Consider the following 19,743-nt stretch of genomic DNA (forward strand, 5'->3'; position numbering starts at 1 on the left):
TAATAACCTAAACCTGCTTTAAAGGTATCTGCAAACATTTCACTAATGTGTCTGCTGTGTTGCTTTGTCTTCATAATGCAGTTTGTTCCAAATCTCTGAGGCCCTCACAGAACAGCTGGATTTATAGATTAACTTATACACAAGTTGTTTTCACTAATCCAGTGTGTTATGAAAGCAATTTATCTTTATACCAATGCACATCAAAATTTGAATTAACCATATAAAAGTTTTCTTCCACTTCACAATCACACACAACCTTATGCTGGTCTGTGACATAAATTCCTAATAAAAATAACTGGCATTTGTGGTTGCCACAAGACATAGTATGAAAATATCTGAGTGATTGTCAATACTTTTGCAAGGCATTGTCCTCGTCTCCTGCCTCACATTCTTAGTTAGGTTTCGGCCTCATGTGGCCTCAGTCATCCAGTGTGGTCCTCAAAGGTGCCTCAAAACTCCATTAAGAGAATAGGCGTCCTTCCTGCCATTCTGAGTCACAGCGATAAATTTAAAAAATGTGAAAATGGCAAAAACGGCATGAATCACTGTAAAAGTGAGAAAAATGAGCCTCCATTCTGAGAAAGACTTGTCTAATTACCGCTTAACTGAAGTGTGAAGGAAGTAATTGGGTGACACATGCTTTAAGACAGTGGGAGTGAAGCCACACTTTGGGGAAGAAAAAAAGAGTATCAGATTTTTGCTAGTGGGTGTCAGGTGAGGAGGAACAACATATGACATATCTTTTCTTTTTTGTGTGGGAAATTACTGTATTTTAGTTAATCCCTGTTTTTGTAAGGACCCACTGAAAATAAGGAAGGGTTGGCGTGCTGTATGAAAATATATGGTGCATTTACACGGCTTAGTACTCAGTACCACGACAAGTTTAGCAATTTTTAGCTTTTATTTAAATTGTTACTGTTGATTTAGTCTGGATATAAATATTTGAAATAGAGAGGCAATTGGTGCTGCCGGAAAAACGAAGTGTGCCAGAGGCAAGAATCAACTCGGTCAACTTCCAAATGTGTTGTTATTGTAACTAAGAACAAAACCATTTATTGTACTACTATGTTTGAAGAGTTCTGGTTTGAAACTAATCTTAAGCACAGAGGAATTTGTGCTGGGATGTTTCTGGGTTATAATGTCCATCCATCTTCTATACAAGTTCATTCTGTTTATAGGTCACAAGGACACTGGTGCCTGTCAAGTGTTCAACAGCGAAGAAGTGGGGTCCACCCAGGAAAGGTCACTAGTGCATTACAGGCCAACAGAACCACAACCATTCATACAAGTAGCAACGCCTAAGGGCACTTTAGAAACGCCTATGCAGAAGAAAACCCTGAGTTCTCAGAGAAGCCCTACAGATGCACAAGTAACATTTAAACATTTAAACTCCACAGAGAAATGCCCATCTTCTTGCTGTATAACTAAATATTTATGGGAAGTTTACCATCACGTTCTGTTTGTAACAAACTATTTTACCCTTACATTTAGACTGTGCATTTACAGTCAAGTCACAGTGGTACACCAATGGCTAATGTAGATCATTTAAAAGATATACTACACTCTAAGCATAACCATTTTAATGAGAACCACTATTAAACAATAAATCCGTTAGTAGATTGGTGTTCCTTTTTTTGATGGGAAGCTACTCATACTTTTAGCGTCATGTTTAAGCTTCTACATGGCTTATTAAAAACATCAGCAAAACGCACAATTTTTCCCAGAAATTCAAAACATAAAGAAAGCAGTACTACTCTGATCTTAATGAGGGATATAAGCAGCAGCAGTTTCATGCTTTAGGACTACTACATTTGTGTTTCTTACTGATGGACCTATATACCTTTAGTTCTCCTGCTGAAACCCTTTCTGGTTGGAGCAGATTTTGAAGGTACGCATATGTGTGTTGCTATAAATTATATCATTTTCCAAAAGTGCAATACATCAGTGCGCAGATGTGGGATTGCCATTGTGCATTAACTGTAGCTCACCTTTAGCTCTAGTTTTCACTTGGTAATCTTTTATAAATTAAACTAAGACAGTGCGTGATGGTATTAAAATGGTTGGTGTATTGTTAAACTTAGCTTTGTACTGTATTGCTGCCTAATAGGATCCCAGACCTGGCCCAGAAATCATGCAAGACATAACAAAATCCTAACAAATTGCTTTGGCGATCTGAACTTTCCGTGTTTGCATAACAACTTTTCAACAATAAAAATACAGTGAGGAAAAGAAGTACTAAACACATAAATCTCTGTTCCGTTAAATATATTTCAATTGGGGCTATTGGCAATAACATATTGGCAAGAATTTCATATAAAAAACACTGTACTGACAAGAATGTGCAAAAAGAAAGCCGAAAAACAACTGCAATCTGTCAGTGTTAAAAGAGGAATTTTGGTTCCTATCAGTGCAAAGTGATACCAGCTTTTTAAATTTTCTATAAAAACAATTTTTGTGGTCGCGGCGCTGGTGGTGTAGGGGTTAAGCGTTGACCATGTGCAGAGGCTATGATCCTCGGTGCGGCTGTCCCGGATTCGAGTCCTGGACCTGGTGACCTGTGCCGCCAAATGTCTCCCCCCCTCTTTCTTGTCTACCTACCATCCAAAAATTTCAAAATAAGGGCCTCTAGTGCCGGAAAAAAACCAACAATTTTTGTTATCAAAGTATTGCACAAAGCCCATCTGAAAAAGGGTAGGGTAAGAACTAAGAACATGTATGCAGCCTTGTTCTAACTTCCCAAGACTCCACTGCTTAAAAAAACACTGCTTGAAGCTATTTAGACAAGTCAACGAAAAGCTGCGAGAATATAATCCAATGAGACCATAATGTAACTCTCTGGACACTGCACACACCATGTTTAGAGAATTTATGGCACAACACTACTGACTTGGAGCAGTGAACATCATAGCATGGGGTTGTCTTTCAGCATATGTGAGTGGAAGACTCCATATTATTGAAGGAAAGGGAAATGTACAGCAACATTCTTTATAAAATTTGAAGATGATGTTCCATTCCACTTTATGATTCATAATTTCATTTATGGATTCATTTGTTATGATTTCACTCTATATATGGAAAAACATATACGTCTTTTTCAATGCTTAGTTTCCCTGCAGCATCATACACTTTAGAATTTGGCTTTTTGTGCAGATTTTGCTCAGTGATTTAAGATAATTTCTTTTATCTTTACTTTAGCCTAATATTGTGGTTCGCAAAAAAGTTTATATTATCTTCAATAGTAACATCAATAAATGTTCATAGTTTTACTCTAACCATCTAATAGTGCATAAACTGTTCCAGCATTATTTCCTGAGGCCATCACACCTGCAGCATCCCCACACTCTTGTGTTAAAGGAGTCAAGTCAAGGAGGGCTGACCCAGGTCACTATTTCCTCCTTCCTTTCAGGGCCAAGTGTTGGGCCCATTGACATTGGGGAGCTCATTAGCTGTTGGGAGCTGAACTTTCAGCTTCAGTGTGCACAGTGGCAAAGGACATTGGCTGCCTCTTTGATCTCCTAGCCTCTCATTCAAGATGGAGACTTCTCCAAAACAACAAAGGGACAGCAGAGTGCTGCCATCAACCTAACAGTGGTGCTCAGCATTGGCACAAATTCAGAAAGCATGTTGTTTTGGATGATTAAATAGCTTATTGATGGTGAACTGTGAGTTCTTGATTTGGATGAGTTCAGACACTCAAGGAGTAGGAGGGAGAAGGGTTGGAAGGATTACGGTAATTGTGATTGGTTGGGATTTGTTTAATCATGGCATGTTTTAAACCGACTTTATGGAAGCAATGAATTAGCCATTGTCTTAAAGTTGCATTATAGCAACAAAAGTCAACTTAAACACTGACACAATTATCAACCACGCCAACAGTGTTTTAGCTTGTTTCTTTTGCATTACCGGCATGCAGCTTTAGAATGCTGTCCCTTGGCAAATTATTGGAATGATTATTTACATGAACATTGTACTATATGGATGCTTCTAGTGCCAATATAATTTTTGTTCCTTTAACATATCTTTTAAAAACCATTCAAACATTGCTGGAATTTGGTAAATAATATGTACTGGACAAATATCAGGTGCATGCAAATGATTAGAAAATGCGTGTTATGCTCGAACGTTTTCTCCTTAATAGACATTTAACACAAAGAGCCTATCTCAACAGTCAACAAACAGAGGGCTGGCAAGATGCTGGACCTTTCACCAATCTGTTGCACATTATTTTAAGATCAAGAGCATAGCTAAGCTTACATGCATGTGGGATTTTTTTCCTCATCAAAATCTGTTCCTGTACTAAACCGTGGGCTTAAAACCAGTTGATTGTGTTTCCATCGTTGAAAGCAGAGACTGGTATGGAAAAACAGTTTCTAGCTGGGCACCAACTCATTAGAAAACAAGCAGTCAATATTTTCTTTTCAGTTTTAATTGTTCAAACTGAGTTAAAAAAACACTCACCTTCAAAAGTAATACAAAACTTGCATGGAGACTGAAATTTTACGAGCTCAATGCATTTTTACCATAGGCTGTTTGTTTTAATATGGTAGTCCAAGTGGATCAGTGTACCGCACGGGGCTGTGGTCACAGTCACTATTTACGGCTGAATCTGTAAACCCTGTTTGTGTCTCTATTTACACAAAGTCAGGTCTTTAAGTGTCACCAGGTGGGTGTTAGTAAGGTCTGTGTGAAACTGTTCGTGTCTTTCCTGTTTGGAGCGATGGGATAAAGTTCAGTTCAACACAATTTCTTCTTTTAGCACCCAATTCACAACAAATATTAAAACAGCTGTTTGAGTAAACCAAAGGGAAAATCAAAATGCACTGAATGAGATTGCTGTGTGCAGTAATTATATGATTATGGGCTGTTTGTCTGGCAGTGAAAACTAAACTGATTAATTGCTGAGTTTTTATATTTTTTTGGCAGAAGAAGTTAATGTATTCACAGTGAGAGGAACCCTGGGTGATCTGAGAAGATCTACACAGTGTAGTGTAAGACAATGCAAACCCAACACAGAAAGATTTTTCAACTAGCAATCTTCTAGTTGTTAAGCAGTTATCAGCTCAATCAAGTATGCTGCCCATCACTGAATCCCACCTTTACACATAGTTTTCTAAGTAACATTGTGATCTGATTAAAAGTTAACAGATCTGTTGTAAAACTGCATTTTTTCTTAATTTCTTCCTTATTTTAATTAAATTCAGTTCCATTCCTTTTTTGGTAAGGCTTATTACCCACACGTGTAATACAGAGGCATTTTCAAAAGAAAAATAGACCCAATTCCTTTAGCAATTATACCAGAAAAACACAAGAAATCAAATTAATGCCACTACAGTCAAAACATAGACAGATTAGATTCAATGACACAGTTCAATCTTATGTTTAATGTGATACAAGACAGTCTAATGCAGATTGTAACATAGGTTGATGAAAAGTTATCTTTGTAAGAAAAGGGCAGCCACTACAGGAGTCACCGACTCCAATTACTTCTCAGAACTATTTTAAATGTTTTAGAGGTTATTTCAATTAAACTTAGTAAACAAAGGCTTTCCTCTGTCAGTCTTGTGTGTTAAGTAAATATGCCCATTCTTAGGTGTGCTTTTGTTCTTCAGAAAAAAGCAAACATTAAGTGCTGCCAGTGCTAGTGTTAATATTATATTTCTAACTGCTGTATTAGAACCGTTTACAACCTGAAATTAAATTAGAAAGATGGACAATGAACATTGGAGTGTTCCTCCATTAGAAAGCATAGGAGTCTAAGATTCTAAGACTCAGAGATTTGCCTTTACTGAACTGCTGGTTAACTCCTTTTTTTGTTGGACATCATGTTCCACCAGTGTATTCGGCAGCTGTCTTGTAATGATTAAACAGCACATAAAACCAGGTCAGGTTTCTTGTGCAGCTACTACTAACTAAAAATCCATTTAATGTAGAAGACTAATGTCCGAATTAATTCTTCTAAATTTCTTCGAAGTAACTCAGTGCAAAATGTCTTGGGAATATCTTCTGAGGTTAGCTGAGTCCGGACAAAGTTAATTTCCTTTTCAATGAATGCATTGTTAGTAGGTGGACATTATCAAAGGCTTATCTTTACCTTATCTGACTTACCTTCATGAATATGGACACTATGACCAGTCCGTTGGGGCTCTTAGCTGCTTCTGTGTAGTTTGTATACAGCTCATGATTGTAGTGAATCAGTTGAACCTGAAAAATACAGAGGACATAGACAGACTTACTGAAAGAAAAGTCATCAGACTGAAACTTTTGGGTAGCAACCAAAAGATTATGCCCTTCCTCAGTGTTAGCAATACATAGAAAATAGAAACCTTGGAAATGAACATCTGACAAAAGCCTCATATCAAACTTGATGATGAGGATGAAGATGATGAGGAAAGAAGGAAAATCAGGGTGGGATCAAATCCTCCTGGGATTTCTCAGATTATAAATGGAAGGAGCTCATGTTCGGAACATTCTGATCCTCAGTTCGAACGTGAACAGCATCAATAAGAGGGACACAAATAGGCAGGAATGCTGTTGCCACCTAATTCAAAGCCAGCCCACTGAATCAATGGTGAGAGTGGCTAAACTATCTTCTAGGACACGGTTAATATTTTACTGAAACAGATGCTTTATCGTCTCCAACTGTTCAATACTTTAGCCTTTTAATGATGTGGACGTGGGTAGGGAGGCACGGATGCTCAATTTTAACGTCATAAAGGTGGAAAGCTCTGAGAAACAAATCAGTGCTTTTTAAAGTCTGTCCTAACAAAGAGGACAGTGATGAACAGCATTGCACCAGTGAAAATTAATCCTTCTGGAGTATGCACGATTGATCATTAGTGTGTGTTTCAGACAGACGTTTTATGTGCTTGTCAAACCTTAATTTAATTTGAGGGTGCAGAGATATAAATGCCATGAATATCTCTCCATCAATTGAAATCATTTTCAACCTTGATGCTGCTTACTGAATTTATGAAAGTACTGGTTGTTTTGTCTTTATGGGGTCAAAGGTCAAAGGAATCTAGAAATCACCAGATCACACCTGAAGGCAAAGGTAAGTCATATCCACATTTTGTGTCACATAAAGAAATAACATTTAGTAATCCGTATGCCCAGTATATGACATCTAAACAGTTAACACAACAGCAAAAAATGTTGGAAAACAACATTTTATTTTGTGTTTGATAATGAAACGAATGACAATTACATTAAATGGACACAACAAAAAACCTCTAATGAAACAGTTAAGAGCTTTTTTGTATGGTTTGTTGTGGTGTCATTATTATGCAGCTGGTAAAAGAATGGAAAATGTCAAAATATTTCAGACATAAAACCACATTATATGTCAGCAGCAACCCAAATAATCCATATTTACAAAGGAATCAAACCAAATTAGTCCACATCTGCAATTATGTGTAAAAACCTGAAATGACAGGAAACAAGTATTAAACAGTAGTAAAAAGGATGTGCCAAACGGACTAAAAAGCTAAGAAAGCAGCAAAAATGTGGGTGTATTTAGAAAGCAATCCTGTTGCTATGTGCAAATCAGAATGAGCAAAGGAGCACTTGCAGAGAGATTAACATAGACCTAGACATAGCAAATACATTTTTTTTTCTGAAATGAAAACAACAACTAATGCTGGTGCAAAAGCATCCTGAGGCTTGTTTAAGGTTTGCTCCAAAAAAATTGAACAAGCCAGTTTTACACTGCGAGAATATTGTGTGGTCAGATGAGGCTAAAACATAATCTTTTGGATGTCGTTGAAGAAAGTTCAGAGGAATCCCACAAGCACCATGCTAAAAGTGACATTTCTAAGGGAGTTGCTGCAGACATCTTGTGTAAATGTAATGTCAATGGCCCAATTAGGAGGGAGGAGTCCCAGAGGAAGACAGGCTTCTAAAATGTAGAACAAAACAAAAATAATAGAATTTGGTAACTTCTGATTTGACAAATCTAGGGTTCTTAAACTCTAACCAAACAAATCTTGAGGGGCCATGGAAAATGACTTCCGTACTGCTTCGAGGCGATTCTGGTCCACCATCCAGCATCCGGACATGTTTGCGGTGAGTGTCGGACTCCGCCAATGTTGCCCTTTGTCACCGATTCTGTTCATAACTTTTATGGACAGAATTTCTAGGCACCGTCAAGGTGTTGAGAGGATCCGTTTTGGTGGTCTTAGGATTGCGTCTCTGCTTTTTTGCGGATGATGTGGTCCTATTTGACTTCATCAGCTCGTGATCTACAGCTCTCACTGGAACAGTTGGCAGCCGAGTGTGAAGCAGCCAGGATGAGAATCAGTGTCTCCAAGTCTGAGGCCATGGTCTTGAGCTGGAAAAGGGTGGAGTGCCTCCTCCGGGTTGGAGAGGAGTCCTGCCTGAAATGGAGGAGTTCAAGTATCTTAGGGTCTTGTTCACGAATGAGGGAAAAATGGAGTGGGAGATCGATAGACGGATTGGTGCTGCGTCAGCAGTGATGCGGGCGCTGTACCGGTCTGTCGTGGTGAAGAGGGAGCTGAGTCAGAAAGCGAAGCTCGCGATTTACCGGTCGATCTACATTCCTACCCTCATCTATGAACGAGATCACGGATACAACCGACCAAAATTAGTTTCCTCCGCAGGGTGTCTGGGCTCTCCCTTAGAGATAGGGTGAGAAGCTCGGTCATCCGGGAGGGAGCCGCTGCTTCTCCACGTTGAGAGGAGCCAGTTGAGGTGGCTCGGGCATCTGGTTAGCATGCCTCCTAGACGCCTCCCTGGTGAGGTGTTCCGGACACGTCCTGCCGGGAGGAGGCCCAGAGGAAGACCCAGGACACGCTGGTGGGACTATGTTTCTCGGCTGGCCTGGGAATACCTTGGGATTCCCCCGGATGAGCTGCCCCAAGTGGCTAGGGAGAGGGAAGTCTGGGTCTCTCTGCTTAGGGTGCTGCCCCCGCGACCCGGCCCCAGATAAGCGGACGAAGATGGATGGATGGATGGATGGATGGATGGATGGATGGATGGGTTCTTAAACCAGGTGTTGGCATATCATTCACATTTATGTTCACAGCAAAATATGTGTGATATGACCAGGTGAGTTGAGGCTCATTTCTTCTCAAATGAGAGAAACCTGAGCACAGCCCACAATGCTTCTATTACACTAGCCATTAGGAAATACAACATTAAAAGCAAATGGCTTTGTTTATGAGGCAGGGAAAGACATTTTTTGTTTTGTCCACACATGATTAATTGGAACACCAGGGAAACATGTTAGGAGCTGAATCATCAATAAGGTACATCAAACACAGATGATGAGTGCTAATGTTAGCCTAGCACTTCGCAAACATTTCTCCCAGTCAGAAGGATACACAAATAAAGCTATGCAGTTTGGGTGAGTTTTTCTTAGAACATTATAGCAATTCAGTAAGCCAGAAAACCCAATGGGACAAACTATTCTGTTGGCTGGTCTCTAAAGGAATCTAAGAAAGAACATTTTAAACCTTCTACTTTCGTTTTAGGCCTACGTAAAAAAACTTCTCTCAGTCAAGATGTTTTAGTATGTTGTTTTAGTAAATTACAGAATTTCTTCCTTTTTGTATCTAGAATTCTTGAAATAAATAGTTGCTAATCTATTGTGTCAGCATTTACATGGTAATAACCTGTTTGAAAAGTTTCAGTCAGGTTTTAGAGTTCAAAACAGCACTCTAAATGTCTTGTTAGATCTCAGTGTTACAGGTGATGCAGTTGATCACAATATTTTCTTAGAAAGGCTTGAACAGGCTGTAGGGATCAAGGGAACAGCATTAGGCTGGTTTGAATATTATCCGTCCGACAAATTCCAGTTTGTTTTGTGGAAATGATGAATCTTCATACTCTGGAATTGCTGATGCAATACCACACAGTTCAAGGCTTGGGCCAATTAAATTTTCTTTATTACATACAGTACACACCAAAAGTGTGGACACACCTTCTCATTCAAAGAGTTTTCTTTATTTTCATGACTATGAATATTGTAGCTTCACACTGAAGGCATCAAAACTATCAATTAACACGTGGAATTATATACTGAACAAAAAAGTGTGAAACAACTGAAAATATGTCTTATATGCTAGGTTCTTCAAAGTAGCCACCTTTTGCTTTGATTACTGCTCTGCACACTCTTGGCATTCTGTTGATGAGCTTCAAGAGGTAGTCACCTGCAATGGTTTTCACTTCACAGGTGTGCCCTGTCAGGTTTAATAACTGGGATTTCAAGCCTTATAAATTGGGTTGGGACCATCAGTTGTGTTGTGCAGGAGGTGGATACAGTACACAGCTGATAGTCCTACTGAATAGACTGTTAGAATTTGTATTAAGACAAGAAAAAAGCAGCTAAGTAAAGAAAAACAAGTGGCCATCATTGCTTTTAATAAATGAAGGTCAGTCAGTCCGAACAATTGGGAAAACCTTAGTGTCCCCAAGTGCAGTCGCAAAAACCATCAAGCACTACAGACCAAGAGTCACCTCTGCTGCGGACGATGAGTTCATCTGAGTCACCAGCCTCAGAAATCGTAGGTTAACAGCAGCTCAGATTATAGAACAGGTCAATACCACACAGAGTTCTAGCAGCAGACACATCTCTGGAACAACTGTTAAGAGGAGACTGTGTGAATCAGGCCTTCATGGTAAAATAGCTGCTTGGAAACCACTGCTGAGGACAGGCAACAAGCAGAAGAGACTTGTTTGGGCTAAAGAACAAAAAGGCCAACAAGTGCTAAGCATCTCTGGGAACTCCTTCAAGACTGTTGGAAAACCATTTCAGGTGACTACCTCTTGAAACTCATCAACAGAATGCCAAGAGTGTGCATAGCAGTAATCAAAGCAAAAGGTGGCTACTTTGAAGAACCTAGAATATAAGACATATTTTCAGTTGTTTCACACATTTTGTTCAGTATATAGTTCCACATGTGTTAATTCATAGTTTTGATGCCTTCAGTGTGAAGCTGCAATATTCATAGTCATGAAAATAAAGAAAACTCTTTGAATGAGAAGGTGTGTCCAAACTTTTGGTCTGTACTGTATATATACATATATAGAAGTCTTTAATTTTTATCATGGGTACTCTTGAGCCATCAGTTACGGAATCGAAAATAAAAATCCAGAAAAATCACATTGTGAGATTTTCAAGTATTTAATTAGGACTTTATTGCATGACAAAGTATTTGATACATAACAAAAACAAAACTTAATATTTGGTATAGAAACCTTTGTTTGTAATCACAGATATCAGACGGTAGTTCTTGACGACATTTGTACACACTACAGCAGGGACTTTAGACCACCTCTCCATAAAGATCTTCTCCAGATCCTTCAGGTTTCAGGGCTTTCGCTGGCCAATACAGTGTGCTTCAGGTACTTATCAAGCTGGAAGACCCAGCCACGACCCATCTTCAATTCCCTTACTGAGGAAGGGAGTTTGTTGGCTATGATCACCTGATACATGGCCCCCTCCATCCGTTCCTCAATTCGGTGCAGTCATCATCTCCCCTTTGCAGGAAAGCATCCCCAAAGAATGATGTTTCCATCTCTAGGCTTCACGGTGGGGATGGTGTTCTTGGGGGTTGTTCTTCTTCTTCTTCTTCCAAGCACAATGAGTGGAGTTTAGACCAAAACACTCTATTTTTGTATCATGAGACCACATGACCTTCTCCCATTCCACCTCTGGATCATCCAGATGGTCACTGGCAAACGTCAGACGGGCCTGGACATGCGCTGGCTTGAGCACTCGGACCTTGCGTGTGCTGCAGGATTTTAATCCATGGTGGCCTAGTGTGTTACTAATGGTCTTCTTTGAGACTGTGGTCCCAGCTCTCTTCAGGTCATTGACAAGGTCTTGGCTGTAGTTCTTCCATTTTCTTATAATTGTGCCAACAGTTGTTGCCTTCTCACCAAGCTGCTTGGCTATTTACCTGTAGCCCATCCCAGCCTTGTGCAGGTCTCCTATTTTATCCCTGATGTTCTTACACAGCTCTCTGGTCTTGGCCATTGTGGAGAGGTGGAGTTTGTTTAATTGAATATGTGGACAGGTGTCTTTTATACAGATAAAGAGTTCAAACAGGTGCGGTTAATACAGGTAATGTGTGGGGAACAGGAGGGCGTCTTAAAGAAGAACTAACAGGCTTGTGAGAGAGGGGATTATTACTGGTTGTTAGGTGATCGAATACTTATCTCATGCAATAAAATGCTAATTAATAACTTAGAAATCAGACAAAGTGATTTTCTGGATTTAGTTTTAGATTCCGTCACAGTTGAAGAGTATGATACAATTGAAGGACTTCTACATGATTTGCAAGTGGGAAAACCTGCCAAATCAGCAGTGTATCAAATACTTATTCTCCCTATTGTATATATATATATATATATATACAATAGTGTGTGTGTGTGTGTGTGTGTGTTTGTAACCAGGTATTGCAGACCAGGTAATACCTGATGAAATGAAGAAAATATCAATTTTTTCTTATACAAAGATGAGTGTTTCATCATTACTTACAGATGAACAATGCACATTTTTGCAACAACGCCTAAAGAAAACTGACAGAAGGACTTTAGGAACTAAATATTCATTTCTATAAAATTGGGCTGGGTTTTACTATTGAACTGTTTAAATGTAATAATGACATCAGCCATATGAGTAGATACCTTTTTGAAATGATATGCTTACGCTGTAAAACATAAAATTCTAAAAAAAATTAATTGTAACTGTCCTAATGGTTGGGTCAATAATTAAAGCCACACTATTCTTCAATATATTAGAGGTTTCTCTGTACATTTTACCTCAGCTGTTGTGATGTTACAGTGTCTTGTTTTACTTTAATTTCTGTTTATTGAAAAGTAATTCCTACTTTTAGTAATAATTGGAGCTCTCATTGCAATTTAATGTCAAAGATTGCAGTGGCGCAGGGTCATAAACAAAAACCATACAATGTCTCATTTATTTTGATTGTAAGGCAAAAGCATAATGTAGCAAAAGTAATGTACTCATTACTTGTTTTTTTATACCTTTGACCAAACCTAGAAACTTGATTCAGATGTTTGAACATGAGGATTGTGAATGTCTGTTTTAGATAGTTTCTCCATCTACTAATTTAAACTGGTGGCTGGTACAAAAAGCAATGAAAATCTTTGTGAGTGTCAGCTGAAAATCATATTCTTTATATAATTGTGTGCTTCAGACTATGACATCAGTCCTATTGGGATTATACAAATACCAAAACATTTTTAAAATGTGTTTACTGCATATTCATTATTTTGTCCTATGTTCCATTTGTCTTCATCAGTTGCAACAACATATCTGTTATTACAAAGTTAGGCATGCTTTTTGCTGAGTCTGTGTCCAGTCCATTGCAGGAGCTCTTTTCAATTTTATTTTTCTTCCTCCGATGCTTTTGAACCACACATACAGACAGTGATTGTTTCAGTCTATTAGTGTAATAGCAGCATCCTCCAGTGCTGGTAATCCCTTATCACGCTCTGCACTAGAGGCTGACATTTTTTCGGGAGTCCCATGGGTCACGGGATTCTCATGGGAATCCCGCGGGATGGGAGACAGCATCAGTAAAGATCACGTGACGGGAGCAGGAGCTAACCAATAGGAGGCAAAATAAACTAGGATCAATTGTCCTTGGAAATGTAAAACTGAGACTTTGGTATAAACTTTAAGAAAGAAAAACTTGGATCGACGCCGCCATTGTGTAGTTTTTTTTCCAAGAATCATATACTATAATGCCAGTCAAACGAACTACATGACCCACAAGTCGACAGTGCTTCTGCTCAATGTTTTCCACCTGCGTTCAGAATGGAGGGAGCAAACACAGGTGGAGTCCTGGACGTGGTAAAACAGGATTTGCAACGTAAAGTCAGAAGTAAGGACTTATCTATTAAACTCATAGAGCTGACAGGAAAGTCGCAAATATTACCGAACTTCAGGAGAGTTGAATGCAGCGGTGTTAACACGTTGTCTGCTGCTTGTAAAATGTGTTTAGTCTTAATCAAGTTCACCAGTGATTAATTCACACTTGTAAGGCAAATTCTGGATTAAATCAGCCCTGCATCTCTTCATTCATCAAAGAAAAGTACCATCATGTGTCAAGTCTCATCTGACCAACAAAATTGCTGCATGTGCACTAAAGATTTAAGAGCCTTTGCCACAGTAGAGGGGAAAGGTACGGAGCCCGCGAGGGGACATGGGGGAATTTTTTTATTTTTGCGTCCCCAAGCAATACTTTTGCGTTTGGCATTTTGGAACAGCAGCACAGATGACAAACTGCTCATAAAACAAACAGCACTGATATGGCATTGATATGGTTTATTTGTCATATGCAGGTTAACACGCAGTAAACAATGCGATTAAATGCTTAGCATAAGAACCGTTCAAATCACTATTGTTGGGACCTACAGCCATGGATTTCAACATTAAAACTCCGAAGAGGAAAAGGGGGATAGCAGAGGACTTCCCATGATGCCACTGCCCGTAAAAGACCCCCACCCTTCCCACATATTGCACTCTTCCACGTGGCCTTCCATAGGGACCGGATAGGGGAGGAAAGCGCACTGATGTCTTTTGCTGGCAAAAAGACATAAATTCAACTGGATCCAAAGCCATACGATCATCGATCATATGCAAAGTTAAGTAGAATGAAATACTGTCTGTGTATCCGGTATTTTCATTCATGAATGGGGATAATTAAGGTACAAGCATTGCTGACTGTCTCTCCGAGGCCCCGCAGATGCAAACAGTGTTCGAGAAAAGCCCCAGCCTGAAGGAAGACGGCAGAAACCGCAGCGGACAGGACGAGCCGCCAGCTCTCCGGAGCTAACTCTTTTGTTCACAGAGCGAACGCAGAGGTTAGCTACCGAACTAACCGCTTGTTGACTGTGGATACCTCCTTCAAACTTCGCCCTTGGACAACATTCCCTCAGCATGGTCAGAGGTTAGGTTTGGGCAAACTAACAGTTAGGATGAAATAATCTGAATGTTTCCATTCTATGAAGTTTTGTTTTGTGGAACCTGGCTATCTTAGTGCTAGTAGGCTAGCTACGGCACGTGCCGGTTCTGTGTTCTTTGTATGTTTTAAAGTTAAGATAAACTTTATTTAAAGGGTGGTTTTAACCAGAACATTGCTCATAACGCACCCTCCACGCTTATGCATTTTAACCCTTCCATTAATCCTGGTATTTTAAAGGTATGTGTTGATTCTGGTGCTAAACTATCCGCTTCTTTGTTAGCTTAATGGCTAACCGGTAGAGAACATGTGCTACTAAAGACTATTCAAAAGAAAGGTTGTTGGTTTTCAAGCTAGTGAATAATAGTCCCTGAACATCATTTACTAGATTTGATAACTAAGTAAACACCATTGAGCCCCATTTCTCCAGAAAGATTTGGCTCTTTTCCAAAATACTCAATAATATTTCTTCAAATATTATTTCAATAAATAAAGGCAGTTAATTAGACACCGTTGAGAATTAGTCATCCAGGAGGTCGGTTTTATTCAGCAGATCATTATTTAAAACATTATTTTATTAAAATAATATTTTATCTGATCTTGCATTGTGAAGGGTTGTCTAGATGTTGCTGATTATTGCTTAAGTTGGTTCCAAGACTAACTTCACGTCACTTCCAGATTCTTCAAGATAATCCTTGGTTCTCAAACATAAACATTGCATGGTAATGTTGCATCACTCTTTTTGGTCATGATTTCCAATCATATTTAATCAACTTGTTTATATTGTACATAGTCCATTAGTCTTCGTTATTCTTTAATTCTGCTTGGTAGTTTAGTTGGATTGTTTTAGCATAGTAAAGAGTTTGTTAATTGAAATATGTTTGACTTTGAGTTGACTTATTTTTGTTAATAAATTCTTGTATTTTAAGAAATTGTGTGAATTCATTCCATATATGTGCAGAGTTTATGCTGTTCAAAATGTTAGAGCTCGTCTCACACCTTTCTATTTTGTCCTAATACCATCGCCTTACTGGGCTGGTATTCACAGGACAACCCTTAACAGACCGAAATATTATTTGATAAAATATTAAAATATTAATATTAATTATTAAATAATATTCTCAGATTCATATTTACAACACTATAAAAACAAAAGCACTAATGGCGTGCAAAAAAAAAAGTACACATCATGCAGCAGCAATAAGCAAATAAAGTGTCACAGATGTGGTTTCGTGCAGTATTATTGTCCAGAGTTCAGTAGTTTGACAGCTTGTGGATAAAAACTGTCTTTTAGTCTGATTGAAGATCATTTTATTTAAGGCCAATTTCAAAATAAAACTCAATAAATCTCAAAATGGTGTAGTGTTTGTTCCATTTTTGCAGTTATCTGGTTTGGAAACTATCCCACAAAGTATTGCGAGATAACGCAAAGACTATTGCGTGAGAACACAAAAAAGTATAGAAAAAAATGTCCCCATGTCCTCTCGCGGACTCCGTAGAAAGGCTTCATCAAGGGAAGATATTAAATAAATATGTTGTGAAATAGAAAAAAACTGAATGTACCATTAAATGTACAATTTATTTAATACATCATTAAATATTAACTGTACCACTAATTACGTCATGTCGTCTTTAAAATTATACTTAATTATTCAGTGGCACATTTCATTGCATAATAGTCCATTTAATGATATAATGGTACATTTATTGTTTCTAATGCTGTATTAAATAAATAAATGGTTTCTTTAATTTAATGGCACATTTAATGTTACATTTCTTTCATGTTACATTTACTTCACTTATGGGACATTCACACCATTTATTTATTTTATGATGATTTTATTGTATTAATTTTGTCCAGTTTGACCCTCCATTCTTGATGCCTGTATAGGAGGTCATGTCAGAATTTGTATCAGGTGTGTTGGAGCAGACACACATCTAAAACCTGCAGGGAAGGGGTCCCTGAGGACCAGGGCTGTGAACCATTGAGGTACAGTTTCTAAATTGTGAAGGTAATGCCTTTTTGCCCTTTTGTTCAACAAGTACAGTTCTCTTGCTAGGTGCATTTTTCTTTCGTTTCAGCAACTTGAAACATAGAAGTAATGTTATTGTTCAAAGGAAACAATCACTTAATAAATGAGTAAAATACAACTATGTACATTTTGTTTATTCAGCTAAGATAGACATGGTCTGTTTCCTTGTTTCATATTTTATTATTTCTTCATTATTATTCTTTTTACTTTAACTGGCCTTTACTACAACTAAAAACAGCGACCTAACTGGTCCTTCAAACAAAGAAATTGCCAAAAGACTAAATGAAGAAAACAAAAATGGGAGTGGCACAGGAGTGGGAGTCGTTCTAAATGGGAGCAGGATGGGAGTGGGAGTCAATTTACCAGGAGTGGGACGGGACAGGATTTTTTTCGTTATACTGGCCTGGGATTGGGATGGGACAAAAAAAATTTCTGTGGGAGCGGGATGGGACAGGAGAGAAAATCCACTCCCGTGTCACCCTCTTCTCTGCACTGGTTGTTATCATCAAAAGTGGTCTATTGTCTTATCTATAGTGACTCAATAGCACCAGCCTGCTTCCTGAAACCCATTAACAGATTCAAAACTACAAGACCATCTCCACCCTCTTTGTACTGATTCCCTAATCTATTACGAAGAAGAAAGCTTGAAGTTATTTGTTTTCTGCGATTCCAACAAAATAGATCACTATATATGTGGACTAGGTTGTCCTTAATTGCACTGCATTGACAGCCTTTTATATACTATATGTGTACATTTTTTTGGTTTTTATCAATAGGTGATAGTAAATCTCTGCAAAGTTTCAGGACTTGAAAAGAATGAATATCGAATCTGAGAGTTCCCTTTAGCCTGCAGTAGCATGATACTCTAATACATGATCATTTCAAACACAAAGAGGATGGCAGTAATTTTCATATCCCTCCGAAAAGACTTCCAGCTTTTTATTCTTCACCTCCATAATCTTCTCATTCTCCCTTATTGGCAGAGAGCTCGGCACACACTGTACCAGCAGATATAAATAAACAAATGGAAGAGGAGAGTAATTATGAAATGCTCAGCTAGGGGAGTGCAGAACGACAGAATGTCTATAAACGCAATCAAGGCAAACATGGACGTGATTAAAGCCCTATGCTGATTTGATTTGAGTTTTTGTTTTTTTAGGTAAGGACGTCAGAAACAGCCTAAAGAATTCCTGCGCACTCCCTCAGTTACTAATTATGCAAAGTTTGCTGCTGGGCAATAAAAAGGCCAGCGTGGGCCATAATAAAGTAAGAACAAACGCCAAAGAAAAGAGGGAGACGAAGCAGAAAAAGGAGAAAATAGAGTTTGTAATTAGATACAAAAATAGTTAAAGAACCAGCAGACGAGAAGAGCTGCAGAGTGCTGGCCAGATCTGTGCTCCTGCAGCACTACATCATTTATCAGTGTTCCTCTGTTGCACCAAACTCTCAGTGACTGCTGATTTTAGTGACGCCCCAGCCTATTTAGCAGGTACAGGCAATTCAGATTCAGCAAGAACATTGCATTCTGATGGCTGCTAAACACATGCAAAACAATTCTACAGAACAGAATGTGACAGAAATTACTAATTTAGTTCAAAATGAAAGGGTTTAGTAGAGTTTTATTGAGCAGAAAGTGGTAACACAATTGCAGCCTGACTTTGACTGTAGTTTTCATGAATTGGAAGGTGTTAGATGACTAGGGATAGGTAAACAGAGATAAGATCCATATTTCATGATGTTTAAATGGGATTTACTGCATCAAGTAAATCTTGGTATTGGAGCATGAAAATGATTGTAAATTGCATGACTTTTGACTTGCACAAGCGCAGTAATGTTTAATAACACCTCTCGTAAAGAAGTTCAAAAAGTCTAAAAATAAATTCAGCTTTTGTACTGTCACATCTTTGATCTGAGAAAGAAATAATCCTCTGAGCAGACTTTTGTTTGCAATAAACAGAAAATGCTATGTTGCTTTCAATTTAAACAAGTTGACAATGTAGTTAAAAAGTAAATGGTAGAAAGTTTGCCGCATAATGGCATTGATATCTTTATTTGGACATGGAAGAAAGTTGATCATTCCTGTATTGATTTGTCAATGTGTTTTGGATCATTATTCTGTTGATAAACCTGATGTGCAGCAATTTTATTCCAGTGTCGCGGCATTTATTTTTAAATCTTCTGATAATTTTAGCAGTTAATGATACTATTTATTCTAAAAAGCTTCAAAGAATCTTAAAAAACGAAACAGGCCCTCAGCATAGCAAATCCTCCACCATACCTGACAATGGATACGATTACCGTTTCCACATATTCATCTCTTGTTTGCCACCAAACCCACCAGCAGTATTTATTGCTGAAAGCTTAATCTTCAAGCCCTGGTAAAAAGTTTAGCAAACTACACATTTATAATTGCAATGGTAAGAGAGTTTTTTTCTGGTGTCAGTCATAAAACAATTGGTTGATATGTAGTTATCATCTAATTGTTGTTATCAAGACTTGCTGAATGTTTCCTAACTAGAACAACATGAGTTTTGGTATCATGTTTTAAGGGGTAAATAGTTGTAGAACCACCTGGGGAAAGAGATAATACTTTTTACCCTAGTAGGTGTTAGATATGGGAGCTGACTCCACCTCCTCTGTTTAATGATGTTTTTTCATCTTTAACATTCACTCACCGGCCACTTTATTAGGTACATCTTGCTAGTACTGGGTTGGACCACCTTTTGCCTTCAGAACTGCCATAATCCTTCGTGGCATAG

The 19,743-nt window shown here is 38.4% G+C and overlaps 1 protein-coding gene across 1 annotated transcript in view; it reads right to left on the reverse strand.

Annotated features, from left to right (window-relative positions):
- ca10a (carbonic anhydrase Xa) overlaps nucleotides 1-19,743 on the reverse strand; it is a 451,583-nt gene that overhangs the window by 23,002 nt on the left and 408,838 nt on the right. The window contains exon 5 of the mRNA XM_047377235.1: nucleotides 6,106-6,201. Within this exon, the coding sequence (XP_047233191.1) occupies nucleotides 6,106-6,201 (96 nt within the window). The remainder of the gene's footprint in view (nucleotides 1-6,105; nucleotides 6,202-19,743) is intronic.

This window comes from Girardinichthys multiradiatus, chromosome 10 (assembly GCF_021462225.1).
Source record: "Girardinichthys multiradiatus isolate DD_20200921_A chromosome 10, DD_fGirMul_XY1, whole genome shotgun sequence".
In the NCBI taxonomy this organism is placed as follows: domain Eukaryota; kingdom Metazoa; phylum Chordata; class Actinopteri; order Cyprinodontiformes; family Goodeidae; genus Girardinichthys; species Girardinichthys multiradiatus.